The sequence below is a fragment of the Leucopleurus acutus genome, assembly GCF_964270905.1.
Source record: "Leucopleurus acutus genome assembly, chromosome: 21".
In the NCBI taxonomy this organism is placed as follows: Eukaryota; Metazoa; Chordata; class Mammalia; order Artiodactyla; family Delphinidae; genus Leucopleurus; species Leucopleurus acutus.
In genome coordinates, this window is record NC_139163.1 from 32,298,968 (window position 1) to 32,311,559 (window position 12,592).

The following is a 12,592-nucleotide window of genomic DNA, read 5'->3' on the forward strand; positions in this document are numbered from 1 at the left end:
GGGCAGTAGCTTAAAGGGTGCTTGGTTTTGCTGTTGGTGAAGCGCTGCTGTTTGGCAGAAACGAAGGAACCCATGAGGTCCGTGGACTGTCGGACCCGGGAGGCCGTGAGAAGCGAGGCCCGAGCAGCTCACCCCAGCTCCTAGTTCCCTGCTCGTGACCGCCGGGGACGTGGCTTTCGGTCCAGGTTATCTGGGACGGGTGTCCTCTAGGAGGAGAGGGCTCCGAGTTTCCTTCCAGAGCCAGTGCTCTCTCGGCCGCAGTCTGCTCTCGGGGCACCGGGCTGGAGTCTGTCACGGAACGGAAGTGGAGGTGCCCCCGAGCGAGGAAGGGGCTCATCGCGGTGTGTGGCTGTTCCCTCCGCAGTGGGCGACCTTGAGGATGGAGCGAGGTGCCAAGGAGAAGAACCACCAGCTCTACAAGCCCTACACCAACGGTAAGACGGGGTGGGGTGTCCGTCCCCCTGTGCAGCGGCCCCCTGGAGCTGCGTTCCCGCGCGCTTTCGCCCCGCTCCCACTCGTCACTGGTGAGCACCCTGAGCGTTCCCAGTGTGCCTTCTCCCAGCGGGCCGCTTGACCGGGCTGTTCTCTTGCAGGAATCATTGCAAAAGATCCCACGTCACTAGAAGAAGAGATCAAAGAAATTCGCCGGAGTGGTAGCAGTAAGGCTCTGGACAACACTCGTGAGTTTGAGCTCTCTGACATTTTCTACTTCTGCCGGAAAGGGATGGAGACCATCATGGACGACGAGGTGACAAAGAGGTTCTCGGCAGAGGAGTTGGAGTCCTGGAACTTGCTGAGCAGGACCAATTATAACTTCCAGTACATCAGCCTTCGGCTCACCGTGCTCTGGGGCTTAGGAGTGCTGATTCGGTACTGCTTCCTCCTGCCCCTCAGGTGAGGCAGGGCCTAGCCCGGTGCCTGATCTGCCTGCCCGTGCCCCCGGCCCCTCCGCTTTGCTCTCCCACTTTAGAGAGGAGGACAGTACCGTTCTCTCACCGGCCAGGCCATCTGGCTCTCGGAAGGCTGCACCGGGGCTTGTCCTTTAAGGGCCCTCGGATTGTCTGCGTATCAGACGTAGCTGGGTTTCTCAAAGACAAACTGCTTGTCTGGACTGACTAAACACAGGGACGGGGAACACGATGTTCTTCCTGGCCGCCCCTCCCCGGGCCTGGCTGATTCTGTTCCTGCAGCTTCCTCTCCAGGACAGAGGCAGTATTGATCTCCCAGTGTTTCTGTACCACATGCTATTCTGAGTATGTCTTGTCGGCTGCTGGTACCTTCGGGCCCTATTTCCTATTGCTTCACAGCGAAGCTGGGCCAAAGGGAAGGGTAAGACCACAGGGCAGCAGGTGCGTGAGGGCAGCGCAGCCATCGGTAGGCCGTCCCGTCGTTCTGGCTGCTGCCAGTGCCTGCGGAGAGGGTGTCGGCTGAACGCCAAATCCATGGTGTCCTGCCACTCTGGAAGCGGAATGCCCTCTGCTTCTGATAGGCCTGCCCGCGTTTCTAGGGACCCGGACTCCTGTCTGGGTCCAGGTGATCAGATCTTGTGGGGGGGTTTCATGACGCCCAGTTCCATTTTCACACGTCCAGTTCTGTACTCGGGGCACAGATTTGTCTGCTGTGTTGTAACTTGTCTTCTCGTTACAGGATAGCTCTTGCTTTCACGGGGATTAGCCTCCTGGTGGTGGGCACAACAGTGGTGGGATACCTGCCAAACGGGAGGTGAGCAGAGCGCAGGCATCCGAGTCTACAGGTACTGGGGGACGGCTCCCATCTTGAAGGCCAGGCCACTTCTTTGGGCGTAGCCCAAACCACAGACTCTTAGAGGGAGAAAGTAACCCAACGACAGCAATGACATAGGCAGGAAAGTTTTCTTCCAGCTGATCTTGATCTGTGACTGTTCTCTTTGCCCTCCAGCCCTCACACTCTTCCCATTTTAAAGACAAAAGGGAGAAACCACAAGCCCGTAGTGTCCAGCAGGTTTTATAGCATGTTGTTGAGTTTTGAGCATTCTGCTGTGTTGATGAATTGGTAAGAGGATAAGACGTGTAGGTAGAGCCTTTTTGTTTGTTTGCTTTTTTTTTTTTTAATAAGAGAAATGGGCTCATTCTGGGAAGTTATGGGGCTGGCAAACCTCTTTTCCCCGGGCTGGTGGGGAGGTTTGACTCTCTGGCCTTTGCCCTGCCTCTGGGTGTTGACCAGCAAGAAGGAAAGGAATCTAGGAGACTCGGGTGTGCTGGAAATTTTAGGGCTGTGAATTCTAAGCCCATTACCTTGTGTGAATTTGAGTAGCCCTCATCATTTCTTTCTTTCTTTCTTTATCTGTAGACAGAAATATGCTAATACAGAGTTTTACCATAGACACTAATATTTGTAAAAATACTCCTCAGTCATAAAGGCCATAGGCAGTGATGGTTAGATGGTTGGACTCAGCACCTTTTCCTGTCTTTCTATATGTATGAAAAATAAAAACAGAAATCTCTGTCCTGTTGTCGCAGGTTTAAGGAGTTCCTGAGTAAGCACGTTCACCTAATGTGCTATCGCATCTGCGTACGAGCCCTGACGGCCATCATTACCTACCACGACAGGTGAGGGGGCTCGGGGTGGGACAGAGGGGTGCGCTGGCGTAACACGGGGGGCTGGCAGCCGGCCCGCGGGCCCTCAGAGCGTCGTTAGAGCCGAGGAAGCTGCTGAGGCGGCGTGAGTTCCAGATGAATTGTTTCACACTGATTTTTGTTGCTTTGCCTACAATTTAAACGCAGGAAGAACCGGCCTAGAAACGGCGGCATCTGCGTGGCCAATCATACGTCTCCCATTGACGTCATCATTTTGGCCAGTGATGGCTATTACGCCATGGTAAGGCCTCTCTCTGTTGCTCCTTTAGGCTGGTCGGGGCTGGGAGCTCTTTCTTAAGGGTGTGAACAGGTAAGCACGTTTTTATACACGGGCCTGACCTAGGTTGTTGCCTTTGTTTCTGTGGCCTTGGGGACTCCTTGGGACCTGGATGTTGTGAGCAGAGTGAGCACCGTGGGGAGGGGTGAAGGTGGGGAGGGAGGATTTGAAGGCACTGGGCTCGGGGGCTTTGGATAATCCGCCCAGGGAGGGCGTTGGACACAGGTGTGCTCTGCTTCACGGTTCGTTTTAGGGTTTTCAGCTGTGTTTATATCAATAGTTACACATCTCTGGTATCACTGATTAGAAGGAGAATTTAAATTCAGAGAGTCTAATGGTGGTTTCTGAACAGTGAGAGCCTGTGGTTACTGGTAAAGCGTTACGGGGTGAGAGGTTGGGGTCTGTGTCTCAGGGGACCTGGGGGCTTGCGTGAGGACGGCTTCGCTGCCCTTGCTCCTTTGTCTGAGAGCAGGTGGGGCAGGTGCACGGCGGCCTCATGGGCGTCATCCAGAGAGCCATGGTGAAGGCCTGCCCCCACGTCTGGTTCGAGCGCTCGGAAGTGAAGGATCGCCACCTGGTGGCTAAAAGGTAAACAAGTGACACACGGTCTGCGCTTAGGGGAAGCTGTGCCTCTACAGCCTTCTCCACTGAGCCCCAGCTGCTTTCATAGTAGTGTTTTTCTGAAACATGGAGTATAAAAAGTATCAAAACCCTAGTATTATTACTAACCCAAGGTAGTAATGTTTGTAACCTTTTTTATTCCTTGTACCCATTGTAATGAACACTGTATGAACTTTTAATGTGATTTGATTTTTTTAAAATATTTATTTGGTTGTGCTGGGTCTTAGTTGCGGCTTGCCGGCTCCTTAGTTGCAGCGCGAGGGCTCCTTCGTTGCAGCAGGCGGGCTCCTTAGTTGCGGCTTGCCAGCTCCTTAGTTGTGGCATGCAAACTCTTAGTTGCAGCATGCATGTGGGATCTAGGGAAATCTCAAAATGAATTCATTGTCACAAATGAAGAGACACTGAAGGCAACAGAACAGAGTGCAGCTCTGTTTTCAAGGTAAAAAAAAAAAAAAGTAAACATGGTGCAAGTGATGGCGAGAGCTTTGCCGTAAATTGAGAGGAAGCAAGCATGGCTGTAGGAAGTCGGGGGTGCGCGTTTCTCGAGGCTGCTCTTTGCCGGACTCTGTGGAGGGTGAGCCCTTTAGACAGTCCTAGGTCTGAGCCATGGTTCCTGTGCACAGACTCACGTACTTCATTGAACAGCTGTGCACATTAAGTAGTAATCATCCGGTGTTCCCTGTCCTTGGGAGTTTTGTCTGTTAGCCCATGGGTTTATAAAAGAGAGGGTCGTGTTTGTTAACCTGCTTTTATACCACGTCCAGCGTCACGTCTAGGCAGGGTATCGATAGACGCCTTTGGGTGATGATGGGCGTGAGGCTGTCTGACCCTTCGCTTTATTTTCCTCTTGTAAAGGCTGACTGAGCACGTGCAGGATAAAAGCAAGCTGCCCATCCTCATCTTCCCGGAGGGTAAGCCTCTGTGTGGGGAGGCCGCGCAGGAGGGCGAGTCCAGTGTTGTGTTGGAGCCCGGACCCTCACCCTTGATGGGGGAACCTGTCTTCACTGAGCAATGTGGGGGCCCTTTAGATTGGTCGTGGGACTGAAAACTCAAGGGATTCAGAATATGGACTGAGAGTGCCGCCGTGTGGCCTTCCCCGTCGCGGGAGCCCCTTCTCTAGTGTTGCTGACAGGCTCCTTGAGCTTCCTGCAGGGTCCTCCCTGGACCCTCCCGAGTCGGCCGGGGCCTCTGGCCTCTCATCTGGGCTGCCGTGGGAACCAGGGAAGACGGTCCTATAAGAAGAGAAGAGGAAGCAGCGCAGTAGTCTGTTCATCTGTTTTCAGTGTGCGTTCAGGAGCTGGGGAGATGACAGGTTTATCCTCATTGAAGAGCCATTAGAATGATTTTTATTATTATATTTAATCCTTAAACTCCTAATCTCTGGGGGAAAGGACGGAAGGAAATAGCATTTTACTCTCTCCTGCGTTTTAGGAACCTGCATCAACAATACATCTGTGATGATGTTCAAAAAGGGAAGTTTCGAAATTGGAGCCACAGTTTACCCCGTTGCGATCAAGGTACGAGCCCTCTGAGGCCAGGTGATCACCGCTGCCGCTGTGACGCACAGCGGGGAGCTGGGCCCCCTCTGCATGGAGCAGCCCACACTGCGGAGCCCTGAGCTTGGCGCATCTCCCCCACTGGTTCCGCTTTCCTCCTAAGCCCCGCCGGCGTGGAAGGCAGTCCACCTGAGGGGCTTCCTGCGGGCACGGGGCTGCCCAGCTGGGTCTGTGCCTTTGGTCGGTTAGAGGTAAGGGTGGGTAGGTGCAGATGTGTCCTTGCTGCTGGAGGAAGAGACAGCCCTGCTGCTGTGGCTCCCGTGGTTCGCGTGGCATATGACAGACCGAAGGCCTCTCGTGAAAGTAAAGGGGCCTTAAACGAACCTGTTAGTCTGCCCCACCTTTTAGGAACTTGAACCTCTGAGAGTCCAAACTTGCTTAGGAAGATGGGACGCACTCAGCCAGTTTCCCCTTTTCCTCCTCCTCTCTCTCCCCCCTCGTATCCATCTGATTTTATAAATAGATACACATAATTATTTCTAAAAGAATGCTGTTACACTACTTCCTCAAAAAAAACACAGCCTTTGTCACTGTGTTTAGAGTATTTAGGTTGACGTCTCAGATCGGGGTAAGAGTGAGTCAGAGTTGCTGTTAGAATTTAGTCTCCATACTTTTGCGAGCATCTTTTGTCTGCAAAGGCTTCTGAAGAAATATTCCTCATTGTCACCTGGCAGCACAACTGGGGCATTTGGGGGAGGAGGTGTTCTTCCTGGTTAAGCGAACACTTCCCAGCCACGCTGCTTTCCCAGGTAGGCCGAGCACCAGGGCAGGGATGGTGAATGAAGAGTGGCTGCACAGTTACAGGTCCCTGGACCAGGGCTGCCCACGGGATTCGTTGAGGATGCTGGGTCTGGAGCAGCAGAAAACGTTCTGTTCGTATTGTGTGCCGTGGGTGTGGGAACGGGGAGAGATGTTTGCATTGCGTGCGTGCGTCCCACAGTTTAATGTCCTGGGAGCCCAGTGCCTCACCCCACGTGTTATTAAACACCGGCTGCTGCACAGAAGCCCTTCCTGCTCACTCCAGAGCATCGGTTCTGTGCAGCTGCGTCAGCATCACCTGGGGGGGCTGTGAGAAGGCAGATCGTTGGGCCCCATGCCTGGAGTTTCTGAACTTGCGTTTCTGACCCGTCCCTGGGCGCTGCTGACACTGCTGGTCGGGGACCACACTGAGAGCCTGCTTGCTCTTCGCCACTTTTGGAACATGGACCCTTGGACAGTCATGCCAGCTCCAGAACACGGCGTATAAATTTTCCTTCCACCCGCAGGTTTAGTAAAGCTTACATGTGATTAAGAACTTCTGCCTCCCAGATACTTTTCTAGTTTTTGTGAAGACGTCATTGGTAACCGAACTTGCATGACCTTAGCGGTTTTAAAGCTCTTGTTACATTTCCACCAAAATTAAGCCATTGTCTGGCTTTGAGGAATGCATTGCTGTTTTGAGCCTTTGCCTTGTTTTTCTCTCTACGGTGTCTGCCCAGCATGGAGTAGAGAATCAGCCCTCAGCCAAGGTTTCTCTCCAGTCATGCCGTGTAAACTGTAACAGCACCTTCTTCCAGTCACGCACACTAGCTCCTGTTTAAGACTCGTTCTTCTCCCACGTTTCCTCGTGGTGTTATAACATGAACCCTTTAAGCCTTCTGTAGTTACATCCGGATTTTTTAGTTTCTAGGATTAAGTCTAAATGTCTTCATTTCTGTAGTCAGGTGTGCAATTAGGCAAAATGCTCTAATTTTTATTCTGAGAATCATAAAATTTCGGCTTGAAAGGCCTGAAAAAAAATCATATAGTTGTAACCCAGCCCCCTCGCCCCCAAGTGTGAGAACCTGCACTCGGGCCTCTTGGCCCGTGTCCCTTCCCAGGGTCTCCGGGGAGGGGCGTCCTCCACACGGGTGGCAGCTGGGTCCTGTGAGGCTGCTCGTGGAACTGCATCTCCTTTGGTTTTTTCACTCGGGTCCTGGGTCTTTGCTTCACAGTCACACACTCCATGTGACGGCTTGTCTCTGAGAGCCCTTCAGACGTGCAGTGGCAGTTCAGCCCTAACCCTTTCAGGCTTTCTCCTCAGGAACCGGTTCCTCTCGCTGCCTCTTGTGTAACTTCCTGCGGCAGCTCTCCCTCCCGACTCGCCTGCACTAGCTCTTCTCTTTGGGGAGAATGAGGGTCGCAGCTGCGGCCACATGGCCCACAAAATGCCCCTGAGGCACAGCCCTCGCCTCCCTCGGAGCGGCTGGCAGGTGGCAGTGTCTGATGCCCGCCCGCCCGCTGTGGCCGCTGCGACTTCCTCGGGGCAGCGCGGCCTCCTCACACAGACAGGCAGCTCCGTTAGAAGCGCTGTGACACAAGCAGAGCTTTCTAGTTGTTTTCTCCTTGGTCTGGGCACCAGAAGCGATCTTTGAAAGCTGGCGGTTGTGTAAGAAAGTCTCTCTCTGTGGAGGTACGTGTCGGTCTTTGTGAGTGTGTGACGTGACAGGAGGGGTTGATGGAGCCGGTGGGGCGAAGCGTTGGGGATTGTTGACTCAGGGCGTGGATCCCTGGAGGATGTGCTCCTCTTCTGTGTGCGGATGCGCTTGAGGACTTGAGGAATAGACAGTAGACACCTGTGAGTGAGACAGGCCCCCTGGATCAAAGAGGGAGGACCTTGGAGGAAGGCTGCTGGTCCCCCTGAGTGATCTGCGCTCGGGGGTGGATGTGCTAGGTGTCACACGTGCGCAGGTGTGGGGCTCCTGCGGAAGCGTCCACGTAGGGGGCTGGGAGCAGCATCCTAGTACTGGTCCTGCCCCGGGCATGGCAGGGAGCATTCAGCAGAGCTGCCGTTGACGCTCACACAGGTTGGAACTCCTGACTTCTCACTGTCCGGCGTTCCCTTGTCTTGCAGTACGACCCCCAGTTCGGTGATGCTTTCTGGAACAGCAGCAAGTATGGGATGGTGACGTACCTGCTGAGGATGATGACCAGCTGGGCCATCGTCTGCAGCGTGTGGTACCTGCCTCCCATGACGAGAGAGGCCGAGGAAGATGCCGTCCAGTTCGCAAACAGGGTGAAGTCCGCCATTGCCAGGCAGGGAGGCCTTGTGGACCTGCTGTGGTGAGTCAGAGCCGGATCTTAGCAGCCGAGTCCAGGAGGATGGGTATTTCTGAAGCAGGTGCTGGGTGGTTGACTCCATTTACGAAGGATCCTCCTCTCCCTGGTGTGAAGAACGAGCCCACCAGTCCTGGAGAGTCAGCAGTTTGACTCACTCTCAGAAGCCTGGGATGTTTGGACGAAGCAGTGCGTTTGGCGCCCCTTCCTGGGGACACAGTCCACCTGGGCACCGGGACAGCCCTGTCTCTGCGGGCAGGGACTCCGTGCCAACCTGGAAACCTCAGAGGAGCATTGGGCTCTCTCATCTCGTGTATTTGGCAAATTGCACCGTCCTTAGAAAGGCCAGTTTTGTTCTTTTGTAGCTTGTTACCTACTAGAGCCGGAGTTAGCAAACTTTTTCTGAAAAGAGTCAGTACGTATTTTAGACTCTGGGTCACGTGGTCTCTGGTGCGACTGCCTGACTGCCATTGTAGCAGGAAAGCAGCCAGAGACAGTCCAGGAGCGGGTCCGTGTGCCAGTGACACTCCACTTACAGACGTAGGCGTCGGGTGGATTCAGCCCGTGGGCCATGGTTTGCAGACCCTTACGCTAGGGTATGAGGTAGTTATACTCCAGCTAACAGGAGGTTGATGTGGTTGAACACTGGGTCGGGGGACTGATCCCCTCTCCTGGGACCCTTAGGTTTAAGTGCAGGGGTCAGCTCTGGAGTGCATTTGACTGACTGGGCGTTTAAACCGACCTGTAACCTTTTTTTATAAAATTAATTTTGTTATTGGAGTATAGTAGATTTACACTTGTGTTAGTTTCTGCTGTACAGCGAAGTGAATCAGCCATATATATGCGTATAGCCACCCTCTTCCAGACGCCACTCCCACATAGGTCACCACAGAGCACAGAATAGAGTTCCCTGTGCTATACGGTGGGTTCTTCATAGTACTTATCTTTTATATATCATAGTGTGTATGTGTTAATCCCAATCGCCCAGTTTATTCCTCCCCTACCCTTTCCCCCTTGGTAACTGTTAAGTTTTCTACATCCGTGACTCAATTTCTGTGTGAATACGTTCATTCGTATCATTTTTTTTTAGATTTCACATATAAGCGATACCGCGATTTTGTCTTTCTCTCTCTGACTAATTCACTCAGTATGGCAGTCTCTAGGTCTGCTTGGCCCTTTAAAAATGCTGACGTTTATCGGGCACCTGCTGTGCGCCAGACACAGTGCTGCTGCCGCTGGTCTGATCATCTCACCTCACCCTCAGTAACTCCATGAGTAGGAAAATCGTTACTGCCATTTTTCAGATGAGAAACTGAAACTCGGAGAGGTTAAGTAACTGGCTTTCAAAGCTACAGATTAAGCCCTGGAGTCGCATGTTGAGCTCAGGTCTGACCGGCTTGAATGTTTAGCCACTGCCTCACGTTCCCTGTCGCTGAAGCCCAACGAAGACAAGGGTGGCCGCTTTCCAAAGGAGGCCTTTGCTGGGGATTTTAAAGGATGTGGCTGGTGTCAGGGCTCCCAGGGTAAGGCGGGTCCGGTGGTGAGGGCTTCACCAGAGACTTTTCCTACCAGCCCGCCTCCACACTCAAAGTGTGAGAGAAAGACTGCGGTGGGCTTGGGTTTGCATCAGTCACTGAAGATGATGATGATTCTAGGGTGCAGGCAAGGCGTTGGGGTGTCTGTCAGGTGGGGGGAGACTTTGAAGAAGCGAATCCACGTTTAGAGGATTTCTTTGGGGCTATTGGAGGAGGTGGGTGGTTAGCCCCAAACTCTGCGTTACTTCCATTCCCTTACGGGACCATCCCTTGAGCGCGAAGAAGTAAGAACTTGTATTTTCCGTTGTGTTCATTTGCGTGAATTTGGAGAATCCCGGCGTCTGAATTGTACAGATTTTATTTTACAGATCAGTTTTACAGATTCATTATAAGTCCTGGTATTTCTTAAAGCTTGGCTCACCTTCCATAAAGCCAGGGCCTCCTTTGCTTTCTGTAAGGTGAGGATGAATGTTTGAGCAGAAAGAACTTTTAACTCCTTGGCAGGTGTGAGCAATTAGAAAGTACCCTGGATAAGAGGAGTGAGCTCTGACCCCAGGGCAGGGGTGAGAGTTGTAAGGTGGAGAGGGTGGGTCCCACAGGCCCAGGGCCGGTTTCCGAGGCCACTGTGACGAGGGAGCCGCTGCGACTCTGGTGGGCTTCTCCGGGCGGGAGCGGCACGGGCGGCCGGTGGGAGCGCACCTGGCCGGGGCGCAGGGCAGCCGCGGGGCTTCTCCGGGTGGGAGCAGCACGGGCGGCCGATGGGGCGCACCTGGCCGGGGCGCAGGGCGGCCGTGAGGCTTCTCTGCTCTTGCATCCAGCCCTCCTCTTTCTCTCGTCAGGGACGGTGGTCTGAAGCGGGAGAAGGTGAAGGACACGTTCAAGGAGGAACAGCAGAAGCTGTACAGCAAGATGATCGCTGGCAACCACGAGGACCGGAGCCGGTCCTGAGCCCGCGCTGCCGCCCGGCCACCTCCGCCCGGGACGCAGGCGCCATGGGCCGCTGCGCACACAGGACTCTTCGGGCTTCTTCGAGCCGCCCGGGCCGCTCCCAGGATGAGCTGCCTTCTTGTTCCTTCTCCGCCGAGTCGGCGGGAGGAGTGCCATTAAAGTCCCCTCCCCACCGTGCCCGTGTGGCCTGAATGCTGGGCGAGAGCCTGCCATCCCCACTCGGGACCCGGGGTGCGGTCTGTCCCCAAGACCCGCCTGCGGGCGGGGACCTCACCAGGCCAGGCCCGCCCCGAGGAAGGCGCAGCCTCGGGGCCCCGCAGACTCGAGAAGAGAACATGTGGTCTGCAGGGGCCCTCGGCAGACTGACGGTCCCCGGCCTGGGCCGCTGGCCACGGGGCCGGGTGGGCATGGGGACCGGTCCTCCCACTCCGGCCGCACTCTGCCAGCTCGGCCTCAGCTGCCCCGCTGTCCCCTGGGCTGGGGGTGTGGCGACACCTACCTCACCGGGTTGCTGTGGCAGCTCACGCGCTACCACAAGGGGAGGCCGGTCAGCTCAGCGTTGCGGCTCCAGGGCCGGGGTGGGGCGGGACGAGGGGAGCTGGAGCTGCCCACGGGGCTCCGGGTTTGTTTCTGTGAGTAAATAAAATTGTCTTCGATGGTGACTGAATTGCGGGATCTCTTCCTTCACGCGCACGCCCCTGGCTGGGGGCCCGAGCAGCGTGCTTCCCAGCAGCAGGCTGGTTCTCTGACTTGAGCTGTCGCGGAGACTTGGCTTCTGGAACAGGGACTAACGCAGGTGGGAAGAAGGTGAAGCCCTCCTGTTAGGTGTTTGCGTGGCTCTGGGTGATTTGGGATTCCCCACATACGGGTGCCGTGGGATTGGAGGTGTGTGACGGCGGGTGGAGGGCGTGCAAGACGGTCTGGAGGTGAGGGCGGGGGAAGCGACGAGAAAATCCCCGGACAGGGCAGCAGCAGGGGCTCTGGGGGTTGGGTGCCCCGTGGGCTTCACGCAGCAGAGGGAAGCCGCTGGCCGCCTGCGCCAGCCTGTGGTCACCTGGAGGCAGGTCCGAAGCCAGGCCCCTTCCCCCTTATGGCTTCAAGGCTCGCCTGAGTTCACATCCCTCAGGGGAGAGCTGCCTCTCCCCCAACTTCTCTGTCTGTCCGTCCGTCCCTCCCCGCTCCCTGCTCTGGCAGAGCAGCCACCACACCCTTCAGGGTTTTGCAGCGGCCGCGGGGAGTGTCAGCTGTCCGAGCCGCCCTCCAGCCTCGACGTGGGGAGGTGGTGGCAGTGAGCCTGGCTCCAGGGGCTTCTGACCTCAGTCTGAGTCTCCACCCAGCTGCCGGCTGCTCCTGTCCCCTGGATAGCCTCTCATTTCCTCCTACCCGCCCCTGCCAAGAGGCAGGAAACTCTGTTTCTCTTTCTATTCCATTTCTCTCAAACTGAAACACTGTTAGGACAGTAAGAACAGCCTCTTATGAACTGTTTTACAAAATGTGCAAGAATAAACAGTGATTTTTAGTCTTTTATAGGCAGTACTGTTCAGTGTTTAAAAGCTGTCTGGGGACTTCCCTGGTGACACGGTGGTTAAGAATCCGCCTGCCAGTGCAGGGGACACGGGTTCGAGCCCTGGTCCAGGAAGATCCCACATGCCACGGAGCAACTAAGCCCGTGCGCCACAACTACTGAGCCTGTGCTCTAGAGCCTGTGAGCCACAACTACTGAGCCCATGCACCACAACTACTGAAGCCCATGTGCCTAGAGCCCGTGCTCCGCAACAAGAGAAGCCACTGCAATGAGAAGCCCGCGCACTGCAACGAAGACCCAACGCAGCCAAAAATAAATAAAATTTTAAAAACCAACAAAAATACCATTAAAAAAAAAAGCTATCTGGAATGATCTTTACAAACTGGTCTTAAAGATCAAGTTCCATTTTTAAAAGTTCCCTTTTCTTTCTGCCATTTAGT

General features: G+C 54.7%; 1 protein-coding gene across 2 annotated transcripts in view; it reads left to right on the forward strand.

Annotated features, from left to right (window-relative positions):
- The window catches only part of GPAT4 (glycerol-3-phosphate acyltransferase 4), a 31,354-nt gene extending 20,078 nt beyond the window's left edge, over positions 1–11,276 (forward strand). For both annotated transcript variants that reach the window (XM_082863755.1, XM_082863756.1), the window contains exons 3-12: positions 365–434; positions 594–894; positions 1,648–1,722; positions 2,499–2,588; positions 2,763–2,856; positions 3,365–3,480; positions 4,369–4,424; positions 4,945–5,030; positions 7,942–8,150; positions 10,519–11,276. In XM_082863755.1, coding sequence (XP_082719881.1) covers positions 365–434; positions 594–894; positions 1,648–1,722; positions 2,499–2,588; positions 2,763–2,856; positions 3,365–3,480; positions 4,369–4,424; positions 4,945–5,030; positions 7,942–8,150; positions 10,519–10,627 — 1,206 coding nt within the window. In that variant the 3' untranslated portion in view covers positions 10,628–11,276. The remainder of the gene's footprint in view (positions 1–364; positions 435–593; positions 895–1,647; positions 1,723–2,498; positions 2,589–2,762; positions 2,857–3,364; positions 3,481–4,368; positions 4,425–4,944; positions 5,031–7,941; positions 8,151–10,518) is intronic.
- Positions 11,277–12,592: the final 1,316 nt, after the last annotated feature.